This window comes from Falco biarmicus, chromosome 1, assembly GCF_023638135.1.
Source record: "Falco biarmicus isolate bFalBia1 chromosome 1, bFalBia1.pri, whole genome shotgun sequence".
NCBI lineage: Eukaryota > Metazoa > Chordata > Aves > Falconiformes > Falconidae > Falco > Falco biarmicus.
Genome location: NC_079288.1, coordinates 69,940,795 through 69,955,405, shown reverse-complemented (window position 1 = coordinate 69,955,405; position 14,611 = coordinate 69,940,795). Strand labels below are relative to the sequence as shown.

The 14,611-nt window shown below is 39.7% G+C and overlaps 1 protein-coding gene across 6 annotated transcripts in view; it reads right to left on the bottom strand.

The window, feature by feature from the left end:
* TXK (TXK tyrosine kinase) overlaps positions 1-14,611 on the bottom strand; it is a 28,044-nt gene extending 13,433 nt beyond the window's left edge. For 2 of the 6 annotated variants that reach the window (XR_008823011.1, XM_056346419.1), the window contains exons 1-10: positions 9,049-9,291; positions 8,723-8,825; positions 7,707-7,912; positions 6,584-6,649; positions 5,835-5,889; positions 4,946-5,025; positions 3,453-3,580; positions 2,173-2,247; positions 1,036-1,207; positions 104-320 (exon numbers count right to left, since the gene is read on the bottom strand). Coding sequence is in view for 5 of the 6 variants with exons in the window: in XM_056346419.1 (XP_056202394.1) it covers positions 104-320; positions 1,036-1,207; positions 2,173-2,247; positions 3,453-3,580; positions 4,946-5,025; positions 5,835-5,889; positions 6,584-6,649; positions 7,707-7,912; positions 8,723-8,825; positions 9,049-9,182 (1,236 nt within the window). In the remaining variant the exon portion in view is untranslated. Of the gene's footprint in view, positions 1-103; positions 321-1,035; positions 1,208-2,172; positions 2,248-3,452; positions 3,581-4,945; positions 5,026-5,834; positions 5,890-6,583; positions 6,650-7,706; positions 7,913-8,722; positions 8,826-9,048; positions 9,292-14,509 lie in introns of those variants that run through there. The other 4 variants (XM_056346435.1, XM_056346400.1, XM_056346410.1 and 1 more) reach the window with 4 other exon arrangements.

Sequence of the window (14,611 nt, the reverse complement as noted above, 5' to 3'; positions counted from 1 at the left end):
AGGGCTGAAGTCTTACAGGACACATTAGCATCCCATAAAATGCAGTGACATATTCTATACTGCCAATATTTGTCAAGAACCTCAGAAAACCTACTATACTTACTAAATCACGGTGAATAAAGCCATTTCTTTCCAGGTATTCCATCCCTTCGCACACATCCTGGCACACGCTCAGCAGCATGTCTCTGCCAAGTTTCCCTCGCCGTTGCCGAAGGTAATTGAGCAGGCAGCCATTCTCCATGAATTCAGTAACAACGTAGAGAGGCCTGTGACGTGTGCACACCCCATAAAGCTGGACCAGCTTTGGGTGGGAGAGTTTCCTGTTTAAAACAGCATTTGAGACAGGCCAGCAGTTGCCTGCAGCAGGTAACTAGACCTTTGAGTCTCACGATGGCTTTGAAAAATACTTTCAGTATTTGATGAACAGTATTCAGTTCAACTGGCCGCAGAGCTGCCCCACTATCGAACACATTTCTGCCTACAGTTTCCTCCAAAAAGTTCACTCTTTGAATTTTTAACTGTTCATCAGTTATGTAAATGCAGTGGATGTGAAGCTTGATCTGGATGATGTGAAATGGAAAGGTCTAGTTATGCCTGGCTTTCAGGCAGGGGGCATGACCCTGCAGGGGTTCTTCTGTCCTGCTCTGGCCTGGATACTTCCCTAATTTGCAAAATTAGCAGAAATGGTAATATAGTTTCTCAAAGGCTTTAGTTAGGTATGAGCCTTGCCAGTGCTCCTAGAGGCACTGAATTATGCATGAGAGAATAGTTGTAGGAGCACATTTATTTATCAGCACATTTACTCCCCATTGAGCTCCACAGCACAAAGCAGCGCGTGCTCTCAAGGAAGTCTGGCAATGGGCACAGCGAGCATCTGTGTCAGTCTGATTCAGACCTTTACATCAGCCTTTCTGTCCTGCACATCCACCTATTCCTATCAAACTGCTTTGTCTGTTTGTTTTAAATGGAATCAGGTTGTATTTATTTCTTTGCCATCTCAATGTCAATGCCAGATTTAATAGCTTTTGTACTTACATCATCACTTTGGCCTCCTCGATGAAATCATCTTCAGACATTGCACCTTCATTGATTGTTTTGATGGCAACCTTGATGGTTGCTTTCCATTTACCAAGCTGAACAACTCCAAACTGCCCACGCCCGAGTTCCTTCATGAACGTCAGTTCAGATGGATTTAATTCCCACTCCTCTATAAAAGCAACCCAATATGTTACAATAGTCAGATCAGCTTTCCTGAACCATGCTTCAGGAAACATGCCTTGCTATTTGCAGTTAATGCATGCAACAAAACATCACAATTGTTCATCAGCTGTAGCAAGAGTTTTAAATATTTGAAAATTTCCACATGCTCCTGTACGTTTAGATGTGAATGTTGTTTTACAGCTTGTAAAACGTTATTAGTGTTTAAATTGCTTAATGTAGGAATATCTGAAGCTTGAAGATAAGGCAACTGTTTAACTTCGATTACATAAGAGAACTTTTTTGGCATTATCACATATTATGATTTTGACTCTGAACCAGTTCTGGATAGGTAGTATACTGCAGAAATAATTACTGGCTGCCTCTATTGTAGTAACTACAACAGTCCTACCCTTCAGAAATATCAAGCCTTGAGATTCATGGGAACATGAAAGATACTAAGTTTTGGAGGTTCCTATTATCAGCCAGATGGTATGAAATTCCTGATCTACATACACAAAACTGACATTTATTTCTTGTTTTCTATAATACTATATAAGATTTCATTCTTATTTCTAAAACTTGCAGAACTGACGACAAAGAAAGTCTTCCCCATAAATAACATTCATTTCAATTTCCTAAGCATTTAAATAAATAAAATAGCCACTGACAAGCTACTAAATGTATATTTGAGTCCTAGGCCTGCTTAGAAAAGTCCAGATAGCTCTGAAATGCACTGGTGGTTGTAACAGAAGCACAGCAGTTGCTGAACGGAAAGACTTGAGTCAGGTGTCTCATTTGGTACTGACACCTTACAAGGAAATGAGCGTCTGTTTTTGGTGAATGTGTGGCTGCTTATGTGTTTCTTATTAACAGGAAATTTCACAGATAGAACTCATTAGCTGGGTGAATATGACCTAAATTCTTGCCTAGGTAGATACCTAAATCTCCACCAAAAGAAGATAAAAAATTTACCATAACTCAATCCTGCTGTTGCTGGTGAAGAACATCCAGCTGACCCAACTGGATGTCGGAGACGAGTGATAAGACCTGTAGGGGACAAAGGAACAATTTTCTGTTGACCAATTACTCCATTTTAAAGTATGCTGTATCGTACCTCTTCTCAAACAAAAATATTTGGAATCTGATGTACAATTCTTATTTCTTCAGGTTACTTTTGCCTACAGCTTGTTGGGATAAAACACTACACTGAGAAGAAATGGAGGAAGACTATTCGCTATAGCCCTGACTACAAAAGTATCTATACTTTCATACAAACAAAAGTGATACTCTTGCTTATTTGTATTATGTTAGTGGTCTTAAATGAGTGAGTACTACAATACTATATCAGCCACCTAAGTGGTCTCTGCCAGCATGATTTCTTAGGATTGTTTCACATTGCAAGAAACATTTTTGTGTCTGTCATACATTTTCTTTGAATTAAAGAGCCAACAGTACCAATGGGTACAGCCCTCACCAAGGACTCCCTGCATCCATTCATTATTCCCACTGTTACTTTCAGATCCTTTTCTGCTTCATGTGTTTCCTACAATCCTCCTCCCTCCAGCAAAAGGCTCTGTCTATTCCCATATCTTCCCTCCTCCCTAGTGCAAGGAGTCTCTGTGTGTTTTCGCACCTTCACTCATTCAGGGTAAAAACATTTTGTATTGTATTAAAATGATGGGCAGAACCAAGGCGAAGGGTATTTTTTAATGCTAAAAATTATGAAAGGCTGCCATCAGCCAACAATTAGAGGTAGCTAATGCTGGTAGGCTGCAAACCAGTGTTAGAGAGTCCTTGTGCTCCCTAATTCTGATTTTGATTGTTTTGGGGATGAGCTAAATTGTCAAAATCTGTAGAATGCTGCCTGCTAATGCACAGTGTAGCTCCTGCTTTCATTAAATTGCATGCATGCAAGATAAGGAAAGAATGACAATCAAAATTCATACAAGCCCATTCAGTTAAATATGAACCAAGAGAATACAGAACAGGTAAATACATTGGGCTTCTAGCTTTGTAAAATTGATTTAATACGTATAGATGAGTATGGTAGTTTCACTTCCCCCATGGTATATGCACACTACAGCTATGATTTTGGCAGAAAGGATAATGGCATATTTAAAGTCATTAGCAACAGAAAAAGTGTGTCTTTTTTTATAAGGAAAGTATTAGAGGAAGAGTGATTTCCAGTCATTCAAAGTCCTGAGGAGCATCAGCTCATCAGCTGTAAAACCTTATCAGCTTGCATGCATTACCTGCAGCATTGTGTTGATGATACTCAATGAGTTCAGGAACAGATGAAAAGAGATATTTTTCTGCTACATAATATTGTCCCAAGTGGTTTTTCTTAATGTGATAATGTCGAATATCTCCATTATGACTTCTGAAATCAACAAAGGATTATAATTTTCAGTGAAAATACTTTATACTATAAATCTGATTAAATTTCACTTGGAAAGAAAACTTGGGGTACAATTCCGAACTGTGTGGCTGCGATACTGGGGGGGGGGGGGGGGGGGGGGGGAGAAAAAAAAAAGACTCCTCAAATGGATCTCTCTCACAGCTTTGGGAGATACTGCACAAAGTTTTTTATTGCACAAGTCTTTACCCCTGTATTGTTGCATCTGTAAGAAATAGCTGTAGAGTTTAACAGATGTTCCTCCTAATTAGCACTTATTTGAATCTAAGCTTTTAAAATTAAAATGCTCTTCATTACCTGAGTACCCCTAAAAAAGTTAAAACCATATTCATACAGAGTGTGAATATTAAAGTTCATGTTCTGCTTCTCCAAAAGCTCATTGGAGCTTTTCTAACACATTGGCTTTTCTGTATTTTTCCACATTATCTGTCTTTCTTTCTGTATAATTTGCTGCCCATCTGCCCTGTGAGACTCAAAGTGAAGAAGTTAAGCTTGCATGTCAGGCTGGAGGTGGCTGCTGGGGGTTGGTACCCTACAGCAGCCGTGAGCCTGTGCCCAGCGGAGGGTGGTGGGGAGGGCTTGCCGCGTATTTCCAAGGAGAGGAGGGAGGGAGGCAGAGGGTGATGGTAGCAGCAGTACCTTCACCTGGCTCCTTTCCCCTCTGGCTTGCTCTAAGAGGGAGAGAAGAAAAGCAGATACTGCTGATGCAGGAGGATGGAGGGGGGCTGATGGAGGGGGGCGTAAGGCAGCTTGAGATGGGGTAGCTCAGTGCTGTAGGTGATTGCTCTTGATGTGGGGGAAAAGCAAGTCCTATGGCAGTGCTCCAGCAAAAGAAGTAGGACTGTACAGCGAGGAGGTGAGGTGATTTCAGAAGAAAAACAGAAGTTTGCGGACAGCAGAGTCTGGGATGAATTTACAGTGCGCAGAGCCTGCGGAGAAGGGACACAGCTGGGTGTGGCAGCCGAAGGCTACAGCAGCATGGTGTGGGAGCCATGGCACTTCATACAGAAAGAGAGGCAAGAAGATGTGAATGTATGGTCTGATTGCCTGCATTACATGGGTGGAACGTACAACTTTCACAGCAGACTATTGGAAGATTTCAATTTGTGCAGTTAATCTTGTCTTGGCAGGACATTTGCGCTGTGACTCCCAGACGCCTGCCCACCATCACCTTTCCTGCGCACAAGGTGTAACTCTGCACGAACTGCACCCCAGTGGTTCCCTGCTCTTGCTCACTGCATGTCCAACTCACCCACTTATTCTGAGGAGTCTGGGGGAAGCTATTCCATCACCTCGTGATTCAAACCCTTACCATTCAGAGCAACTCACCCTTTAGCCTGCGAATACATGGACAGTGTAAGAAGTCCCTGTTGGCTGGAATCTCTGACAACAAATGCACCTTCTTTGCACTGAAAAGATATCCAAGTAGAGTTATCTTCTGCTTTTGCGTCTAAATAATCCTCCCTTGAAACAGGACTTGCAGCTGATTACCAAATTCTGTGGAATACCTAGGACTATTTGGGAGGATGAAGGAGTGGAGAATGGGAGTTGATAGCCAGGTACATAGCAGAGCAAAATTAACCAAGGGAAAGAAAATATTAAGTGCCAGGCATTTTTTTGGAGTTAAATAAGTTAGGTGAATTATATTCTTCAGCGTGAAGTAGTGAAAATATTTTATTAAAAAATCAAATGGTACAAATCATTAGGAAAAAGTACTGTAAAACAGCTCTGTCTGAGGTGTTCTTCTCTGGTCTGTTGTGTCCAAGCCCTGTGTAGGTCCTTGAGCAAAGACCTAATAAGTTTAACTGAGTTAGATGCTTTGGTAACTGACAGGGGATAGAAAGCAATATGGATTGTTTGCTCTATACGTAAGGAAGACACAGAGGTTTTGTTAAGCTCTGCTACCCTTGCTAATTCACTTACTACATGAGTTTCAGACTTCAAGATTCCATACAAGAGACCAGCACAGTAAACCACACGTAATTCAATTTATCTAATACGGAAAATCTACATAGATTTGCTGGGGCTACAACTTAAAACTCTGTGAAGTGTGGATAGTCGGCACTGTATGCTTACCCCAGAAAACATTTTTATTTTAAAGTGCTTTCTCTCTTCCTGCATACCAAACAGATTTGGATTTTGACTGTGGTAATGCTCTTGATGCCTCTACTGATAGATCTTTCTAGATACCCTTAGTTCTATGTGTAAGCTGAGTTACCTTCTGGCGCAAGAGAAGTTCTGCCTGGCTTCTGTTCACGTTTTTGCAGTACCACCTGCAACAAGGAGATAACCTATCCTTTAATTTCAGCCAGTAAAAACCAATGCTTGCTCTGTTTCACAGAAGTAATCCATCTTAACAGTTGCATATTACCAGTCCAAAAACCTGAATAAAACTATTGTTGTATATAAACATATCTTAATTTGGAATTAATTTATTAGACCATTGCAAGTATGACATTCACTGTGATTAAATATGACCTCAGACAAAAGAAAGCCCAGGAAACAATTACACAAAACTGCAATTAAATTTATAGTCCCAGACACTGTTTCAAGCCTATCTTCTCTAGAATTTTGCAGAATTTTGCTCTTCTCTCCAGTAAATCAAGTTGAAGTAATTGGAATTAGCTTCTAGTAATTAATTACCTGTTCACAGCAGGGAGAGATCAGAATATAGAAACATTATGTAGTAAGCCTACAGAAATAGGAAGCATCTGGATTCTGGCATGATTTATGCAAATGAATGTTGTTGAAGTGCTCAGTGTTTGTAACTTCACGTTACACTCTGAGCTAATAGTTCCAAATCAAAATGGTTAATTCATTCTAAGAGCAATGTTTTGTAATAAAAAAGAGAGCTTTTGATAAATATCTGTTCATGTCTAATAAAGATTGAAGGATCAAGCACTAAAACGTATTTCTGCAATGCATTTTTAGAAAAGAAAGCATAATTAAAATTTTCAGTGTACTTACTCGTAGTTTTCTAAATCACTTTTCTTGTTCTCAGTAACATAGTTGCTGGGAATTAGACCTTCATTCCTGAAACAACATGTTGGGGATAAAGTTATAGTATGATGTAAAATATTAATAGCATTGATACACCTCTCCCTTTTGTTGAATTTTAAAGGTTCCTTCTGCTACAGGCTGTAACATTAGATACTGAATCCCAACATGGGAATTGAATAGAAATCTGAGTCCTTTCATCCCAGGCACAATCTTTCTGCCCCACGACTGTGGATGGCTACTGAAATGAAAAAGTTAGCTGAGATACTATTTATACAGTGCTGAAACCAGCATGTTAATGAAAATTTTCAAGTCAAATAAAAAGAAAATTTAGAAAAAAAATTGTATTTCTTATGAATTAGAGGCCACCCTCTTAATTTCTGGCCTACAGAAGGCTTTTATATGAAGAAGAATAAAGTGCTTGCATGTATATACAAAATAATAATCAGTGTACTCTCACCACAAATATGAGTTGAGAAAAAGCATTTTAAAGTATTTAAAGGAGAAATCTGAATGAAAAGGAGACAGTTATTGTATAACAAAACCATTCCCAACATCAGAGTACAGGATACACTGAAGAAAATGCAAAGGAGAAAGGGGAACGACATGAAACAAACATAAACATGGAGAGGATCCTAACTGAAGTTATCTAGCTCTCTAAAATGTCCAGGAATTTTGGATCAGGGATTTTCAGGCACATGTCTTCACAATCTCTATGGTCTTTATGAAGCATTTACACATATACAATGCATTGTAAAGCACCTGAAATATGGAAAGCTGGATTTGCACATGGCTCAGAGCCTGGTGATTCACATGGTCCTCAAACACCTTGATGTTGCTCAGGAAATTATTGAATCTAGGACTTGACTCTGAATTCCCAACAGATTCTAGATTCCCCACCCATTTCTGCGGTGCCAGACACTGCTGAGAGTCTGCCGGGCCAATCCATGTGCCTTGTACAAAAACATGCACATTTCAAACCTGACCCTAAATTGTCACACCTGTCTCATTCTAGCTGCCTGCTTTCACAGGGGTTGTTTTGGGGGTTTTTGTTTCTTTAAAGGGAAATTGAAAGATATGCCCCTGCTCTTACCCATGTTGGTCTCTTGCCTTCCACCAGTGGGGATCATACTGTTCAAGGATAATGTATTCTTCTGACTTCTTGAGTGGTAAATCCAAGGGTCCTCTAGCAAAAAAGTCATAGAGTGCAATAACTCTGGGTTTTTCTGTGTAGTCTTCCAAGGCCTCAGCAGGTAGAGAAGGTAACGGCTTGTCCTTTAACTGCAAATGCCTCTCACTCTAGTGGGGGAAAAAAAGTGTCTTTCGTAGTTAGTCTTTTCTCCCTACTATGGCTTGCTTAATTCCTCTGCTGTTATGCCATTTCAGTAACTGAGGAGCTCCATCATGGTCATTGCTTCCCCTTGTAAAGCACTATCACCTCATCACTTGTAAAACAGTGAGACTTATACTTGAGTAGTTTTGTGTAGAAGTCAAAATGACAATGGAAAACACAGTGTATAATAAAAAAGCCACCTACTTAATTGGGGTGACTTCTACATGGTATGAATACTGGGACGACTCCTCAGCTGGTGTAAAAGCAGAGCACCATTGAAATTAGTGGAGTACAATGTCTGAAAACTCGGTCATTTGTCTGGAGAATTAACATGGAAGGTGCTGCAGATTTTCTTAGCAAATTGGCAGGAACATAATAATTTTCTTCTGCATCAGGTTAGGTTCTACCTTTGCATTTAGTTATACTTTGAAAACTCAGATGAATTTAGCTTAGATCTAGTAAAAGTGAGGTGGACGTTGCACATGCCAGCTGGACAAGGTGAGCTTGCAGCTGCCCAACAGGGCAGTCCCACCCTTCCCATCCCCATCATACAAACCCAAAACTGGGAGAAGGAACCACCTCATCCACAACAGCGAGTTTGGGAAACCTTGCTGTGACCTGGTATGAATATTTGGATACCTGCACTCTATCATTTTGATGCAACAAAGAACCTTACACACTCAAGAGTTAGTTACTCCTCTGCTTGTTCTGGTACTGAGCCGCTGTGTGGCACACCACCTCAATTCTCTCTTTTCACCTGCCAAAATGTTACTTACCCTGCACTTCCAAGCAGATGCATAGGAAACATCTGGTTGTGAGGCTGAGTACTGGTTCACCAGGCCAGTATCATGGTCCAGGTTCATTTTTGTTCTGGTTGCTCTGATTTTGAAAAACGTGAAGTATTTGTGTGAATACATATCTATAAATACATTAAAACATTTGTATATATATATATGCCTGCCTTCATTGGGGATATGCAGGGTGGAGTGTCTTGAAACTTCTGTATAATTAACAGTTCTACTGAAAAGGGAATTTGAGAAGTCCTTTACGTGTCAATATTTTGATCATCCTAATCGCTGAAAAGCTTAAGCATTTCACATACCTTTTTTGCACTGTGCAGCAGCAGCAGCAGCAGAAAACAGACTGGATGGTGTGATCTGTGAACAAGAACATTTTCCATATTTGCACTGTTCCAGTTTGTTTGTTCACAAAACTTACAGAATTCAGGACTACCATATGTGCTTAGCTCCATTATTAGCCCTGTCTTGCTGTGAGATAACTAGCAAATCATCAAGGCTGAATTTGCAGCCACCAGACAGCAGAGCTTTCCTGCAACCCTAACTATTTGTTGCCACTGTCTCCCTTACAATGCCTTAGCAATTATGAGGCCATGTGATGAGTTAATCGGCTCACTAAATCAGCAAAATTAAAAAAGAAAAAAAAAAAAGAAAAAAAAAAAAAGAGAGACCTTTGCAGCCAGATCAGTACCGATCTGACTGATCACACCACCCCGTACAAGCTCTAACCAGTGCAATGAAGGGGATGAGAACATCATCAGGGACAGGAGGTAGAGAACGGCCCCCTTCAGTACTGAAATAATTTTAGATCATTCCAGCCAAATACAAACCCATACTTGCATGACAAGCTGCTTCTTATTGTGAGGTTTATTAAAGGAGACACACTACGTTCAGTTCTTTGAAATAATATTGATTTTCCTGTTTCTGTTGCAGCCGTTAATATAACATATGCATTAACCCAGGCTTAAAGTACTAACAAGATGCGCTTTACACTTATGTGCCAAGTGGTTGATAATTCTGAGAAGAATTCATTGGATGCGTCATCACACACAGTGTACATTTAGAAAGAAATCAATCCAATATATCTTGTGTGAGTAGCAGAATATATTAAATATCTCAAAAATGGCGGTTTTGACTTGTTGGTCCTAACGTCCCAATCCAGCCTGGAATAAATATGATGTCCTTTCTGGTGTCCTGTGGGACTTTTTGCCAATGCCTGTGACCAGCGTTTCAGCCAAGTGTGCTGAGAGTATGCATCCTAGCACTCAAAACATTAAGCAACCTTACTACACAATGAAAATTAATTATTTTCTCTACAAAGGTACACAGTTTAGCAAATCTTGCACTAATAAGAGAAGGCAGAATGTCAGATGTCAGAACGGTAAGACCAAAACTAGCTCTTAGTTGGAAGAGGAAGAGGCCTGTCTCGTAAGTCTTTTAGACTATTTATCTTGAAAGTCATGGGGCAATTTCCCTTAGACTGTTGCATCCTGTGAATAACCTATCGTGTGGGAAGCTGGTGAGCCTACAGTAATCAGAAGACACTATCAACTGTTTGATAAAAGTTTCCACTGACGGCTATGCAAAACGCAGCAAATGCAAATACCCAAGCCAGCTGACACCAACAACTTTCTTTAAAGAAACCAGGCTAAAAAGATATGGGCAACGCAATTTATTTGCTGCATAATTTTCCAGTGTACAGTGAGCTGTCCCTCAGCTGTTTAAAAATGTGTTTCATAAGCAGTGAACACCACAGGTGAAGAAAAAAAGTTTAATTAATGTTTATGAAGCATTTAGTGATGTGTAAAAATGAATATGACATTTGAAAGCTTGTCTGTTTCTTCTGATTAAACTATCTAGTCTGATTATATATATTATTTCTCATTAGATATTCACTCTCCTTATAGAACACTTACCAGAAATATTTAGAAGCAGCACTGCAGAGTTTGTGTAACGCTAGAATGATCTTCTAATAAGATTTTAAAGATTTGGCTGTTATCATGAAAGCAAGGGGTTCAAATCAATGTTATGGACATGTAATTCTGTCTTGCTTTTTTCTTTATAAGCCCAGGCATTTGAATTAATTTATAGTGTAAGCTCAGGCATCCTTTTTGCCTTCAGTGAACTTCATACTTGCTCTGTTAATGGATGCTTTTTGTGTTTGACACACCATCACCACCACCACCTTTTACTGTGTTAAAAGCAATTAGCAATAAATGAGTGTATGTGATGCTTTTAAAAATATCCCAATATTATATTGAATATGTTAATACAATATTAAATATTTAGTCTCTTGTCCTGTCCATAAAACCACAGAAAAGTATAGGTTAAAACTGTAATTATGATGCTTTCTGGGACACGTGCTTCATTTGGTGAGCTATTTTTCCAAGGGTAGAGTGTCTAACCTGTTAAGATCACAAAATATGACCAAGCTCTGCAGGCAGCAAGTTAAGGCTCAGATCAGACTGAGGCCATGGGTCAGATCAGTCCACGCTGAACTGAACTGCTGGCTCCAGAGGAGCAGCACAAACATTGCACAGTTCTGCAAAGTTTGTGTCTCCTCATTCTCCTGGTTGGAGTATTTTAGGTGTCAAGCCACGGCCTATCCGTCAAGCAGATATTTAACATCCTAAAGAAGAGCATTTCCAGCTCTTTGAAAACGAACTTGTCTTCACACATCTGTTTACATCGGCAACCTCACCACTTCTGAAATCCTTTTGTCCATGCATGACTCCTAGAGAGCACTTGCTGAATGAACTCAGTAGGAATTAATACAAACGTAAATGAATACAGTGCAAATGGTTAATCTCTGTTCAGAAATCTGCCAAGTCTGCCAGGAAACTTTATCAAGGAACATAGAGAAAGCCCTTCCATTCTGCAGAGCTAAGTCCTGCTTTGGTTGCATTGACTTAAGCGAGGAAGTTCTGATCTAATGGACTGGAATTTCGGCATCTCAAGCAAAGACTTAAGTATTGATCTATGCTTTTTACATCCTCCCTAGTCAGTGGTAAGCTTCTTGCACTGCACTTTTTCTCCCCTTGATTAAAATCACATTTCTTGAGTCCATAACTCACTACAGAAAAGTCCAAAGCTGCTCTGCAATGCTGTTTTAGAAAGACTTGGCCAACACTGCAAATGGCAAAAGCTTCGATACACTGAATTAATAATTTGATTAAACCAGCTCACATCTTGACCTCCTGCTGGCAGTCAAGGAAGATGTTTACGCGGAGGGCAGCCCCCAGGTGCCACAGCAATGCGGTACCACAGGAAGCCCGTGCTTCCTGCCCAAAGCTTCTTGCAGCTACACACACCCTCCTCCGGCTCGGGCTCTTCCTTCCTTTCTTTTTTTCTTTGATTCAACAGCCATCAGACAAACTAAGAAATAATAATTTTTAAATCCCTGCATTTTAATAAAAAAAAAGTGCTATGTTTTAAAATACAAATAAATTGGAAAAAATTCTTAGAATTTACTCATCTCTTAGAATATTTCTTGATTTTCCTTTCTGCTATGCCCTAACTCAAATAACTGAAATCAATGGAACTATACTGATTTCCTTCAATTTTGGACCAAGGACCTTTTTTTAAGCAAAACACTGGATTTGTCAAAGGGTGTTAGTGCCACATATGTATTATCACACCTTGTACTCCTGGTCCCTAACTCGAGTAACCACATTTAAGAGTTCATAAATTAAAAATTATTCAGTGATTGTATTAGTGAGAGCTGTGCTTCAGCAAGGAGATCACATTCACATTTTGGATTCCATATTTTGAAGAGAACAGAGACACTAATTAGATTTACCATATTATGAATGATTGACCTCTTGGACAGGACACAGGGAAGAAATATAGGCTAACAGAAAAAAATATTCCATCATTTTTAACAGTAAATTATTTTTGAAGTCTGTTAAAATAAAGTACTTAAGGGCCTATCATTATTTTCAGTTCCCACTTTTCTGTTTCCTACCTAACCAAAAATTTTCCCCAAAATTCCAGAAAAAGTGGTCAAATCTTCCTTCTTTTAAATTCACAGGAAGGAAGGTTTTCCCAGCACCCACAGCCCCACTAGACCTTTCAGCCCACATCTCCCTGAGTTCTACCAAAACATAAGCTACCAAAACACATTCAGCTTTGATCCTCAGGGAAGTCCTCATGAAGAAATTTAGGTCGGTAGCTTAAAATACAGGTTTAAATCAAACAAGATGAGTATTGGAGCTGCTGAATCTAGAATTTGTGACATCTTCCTTCTTCAACCGTGTGGAGAAATTAATTTCTCCGATTTCTGATGAAAGCTTGCAACGTCAGACAAAGTTCAGCCAATTCTATGAATGATTTTACACAGGAACAAAAAATGTAGCCCATTTCACTGCTCGTGTCTTTTTCTTTCTGGAAATGACTACACTAGGAGGAAGACACTTGATTCTAAACCAGTGTTATATTATCTCACTGGCAACACATTAACAAATACGAATCCCAACACTAGCACAGAGCTGCGATAGCCTGTTGGGTTATGATGGCCAAAATCAGACCTTTCAGCATGCACAGTTTTGAAACAAGATATCATGGCAAGAGAAGCATGTGGATGAAGTGGAAATACTAGGAAACTAGTGTTGAAGCTAGCCTGACAAATACTCAGCTTAAAAACTTGTAGCTGACATCTTGATAACCAACTTAAAGGCCTCAAAACAAACGTATCTGTGCACAAGGAAGCAGACGGAATGCTAGAGGAAGAAGAAAAAGATCGGTCAGCTGTCAGGAACAGCTGTTTGCTTGAGAAGCTGAAAGACAGTCCCAGGAAAACAGAGAAGGCAATAGTGAAAACACAGGTCCTTTGAGATGGTCTATTGCTGCCAATAACTGGCCTGACAGAGTCCCCACAACACCCAGCAGTATGCTTTGGGTTGGTAACATTATCTGTGTAAGTGGCCAATTCACACACCTTTACGTAGGCAATCTTACTCCTACCTTCAGCTGTAACTCACTCTAATTTGCAGCCTTGGGGAAGTGGTATCAAAGACAAAAGCAACAAGTTAAAAGAGATTAATTTTTATAATTTGCATTTTATAATTTTATTATTTTATAGGTTTCTTGGCTTGAGTTTCTCTTTCTAATTCACTGTTTCTCAAAGCGCTACTGATTTTGAAAGCACTGTAGTCCATGTCTAAGGCTTGCACCCTTCTAATGTGTTTTGCCAGAAGTTCTTGCTCCTGCAGTGGGGCAGCAGGTCGACTGTGTCCAACACTACAAATCCCGCTTCACCCATAAAACCCAGATCTTTATTGTAACACATGGCATGCCTCCTGATCTGTCAGTTTTGAACACTACTAGAAAAAAAAAATAAAATCAATAACCTAGTAGAGTGCCACAGTACAGTTTGCTTCTAAAAACACTGTAAAAGACACGCTTTCAGCTTTTCCTATGTGCAGGCTAAGGCTTTCCTGTGAGTTGATTCTGCTCTGGAGGGAAGACAGCTCTAGTTCTACCAAACTGTATTCACGTCTATGCTGCACATGCTTTTAAGAACGAGGGAATATATCCCTATCTGCATGTAGAAATAGTCGCTTTGCTCAATCCATCATACAGTGGATTCATGCTCGTGCAGTAATTTTCCAAGCCAAGACAAGCAGTCTGAACAAAGATCACCTGAGCAGCGCAAGAGAACGCTGGCTGGTCTTTTTATGGCAGTATTTAAATAGCTCATTTGCCAAGTACACTGCTGCTGCACAAAACAAAATTGCAAGATCAAAATACGCAGCCCAGTTTACTTACAGGTAGAAAGAATCATGTCTGGTTGTCCACTTGTATTCAAATGAAAATGCAAACCTCTCTTCATCAATTGTGCCAGTAAAACAGCCCTAACTGAGCTCTTTG